Source organism: Nicotiana tomentosiformis, chromosome 4 (assembly GCF_000390325.3).
Source record: "Nicotiana tomentosiformis chromosome 4, ASM39032v3, whole genome shotgun sequence".
Classification (NCBI taxonomy): domain Eukaryota; kingdom Viridiplantae; phylum Streptophyta; class Magnoliopsida; order Solanales; family Solanaceae; genus Nicotiana; species Nicotiana tomentosiformis.
The window spans coordinates 70,251,817-70,253,572 of NC_090815.1; the positions used below are offsets into that span (position 1 = coordinate 70,251,817).

General features: G+C 44.5%; 1 protein-coding gene across 1 annotated transcript; it reads left to right on the forward strand.

Moving 5' to 3' along the window:
• The first annotated feature begins 336 nt into the window (after nucleotides 1–336).
• Nucleotides 337–956, forward strand: LOC138909897 (uncharacterized). Its single transcript, XM_070201114.1, has 2 exons — nucleotides 337–403; nucleotides 505–956. The coding sequence occupies exons 1-2, from the start codon at nucleotides 337–339 to the stop codon at nucleotides 954–956; spliced, it is 519 nt and encodes a 172-aa protein (XP_070057215.1).
• Nucleotides 957–1,756: the final 800 nt, after the last annotated feature.

Here is a 1,756-nt window from a genome sequence, read left to right on the forward strand (position 1 = left end):
ACCACCACAAAACACACAAAACCAAAACCCACCACCAAATCCTCCTGCACCACACCAGTATCCCACACCTCCTCAGAACCTTAATCCTCCACCACTACTAACTCTTTAACAACACCCTCATCATCCAACTCAATACCCGCAAACCACTACTTATCACACTCCCCATAATGCACCACAACCTACTCCTGATCCCCAAAATCAACCAATGCCCACCCTTATACCCAAGTTCCCGGAGTCCACCAAAGTAATTCGATATATGTGAAAACGTTATCCCATACTCCGCAACAAGCCCTATACATACCCGAATCGATTGAAAAAGACCTGCTCATTAAGAACATGGCGGAGGAACTCAAGAAGCTCACTGGTAGAGTTCAGAATGTTGAAGTTGGTAAAGGCATTGAAGGTCTAAACTATAAGGACCTATGTATCCTCCCAAGATCGAAATGTTCTATGGGACTGGTGATCCGAAAGTGCATCTGAGAACATATTGTGACAAACTTGTAGGAGTAGACAAGAATGAACAAATATATATGAAGCTGTTCATGCGAAGCCTCACAGGAGATGCTTTGTCTTGGTACATCAGTCAAGACCCGAAGAAGTGGGTTAGTTGGGTAAGCATGCCATCAGACTTTATGGACAGATTCAAATTCAACATAGAAAACGCGCCAGATGTTTTCTACATTCAAAACCTCAAGAAGAAGCCAACAGAAACCTTCCGCGAGTACGCTACTCGTTGGAGATCAGAAACCGTGAAAGTAAGGCCATCACTTGAAGAAGAACAAATGAATAAGTTCTTCGTCAGAGCTCAAGACCCAAAATATTATGAAAGGTTAATAGTTATTGAAAATAACAAATTTTCCGACATCATCAAGATAGAAGAAAGAATAGAAGAAGGGATTAAGAGTGGGATGGTAACCAACTTCGAGGCGCTGCAGGCCACGAACAAAGCTTTGTAATTGGGAGGTATTTTGAAAAAGAAAGAAGTAGGTGCCGTAATGGTAGCCCAGGGTCCCAAGTCTCCTATCACATACCAAACACCTCCACCCACATACCAACACTCATCCCCCAGATGCCAACAACTTGCTACAACATATCATGCCTATAAACCCCAATTGCCCAACCTAGAGACCAGCTGTACGAGAGGCTGAAGGCTGCTGGTTACGTCACTCCCATTCCTGCCGTTGCTATGGATAATTCTTCCCAGTGGATCAACCCGAACAAGATATGTGCCTATCATTCAGGCATGAAGGGTCATACCATTAATGAGTGCCGCACACTAAAAGATAAAATTCAGACATTGTTCGACACTAAGATCATACAGGCAAAGGAAGCTGCACCAAATGTTCATAATAATCCTCTCCCGCATCACATAGGTGAGGGAGTGAATGTGATAGGGACAGATGAAGAATGGGACTCGGAGGGGTCAATAGGACTCATTCGAGAGAGAGATGCTCCTAAAACGTCTCCAGTTATCCTCACGCCGGTTGTGGTCCAAACCCAGGCACCGTTTGATGTTGAGGTATCTACACCCTTCACCATTATGGTAGCTCCCATACCATCCTACCAGTCTGATGCCATCCTATGGGACTATGTTGCAGAAACAAGGAGAAAAGGAAAAGCAAAAATAGAGGAAACAGGGGCAACACAAGGTATGACTAGAACTGGACGAGGTTACACACCTGAGAACCTGGGAGGAACAAGTAAGGAAGCTGCATCTAAGCCGCCTATTGTCGATACTCGCAATGATGATCTTTGG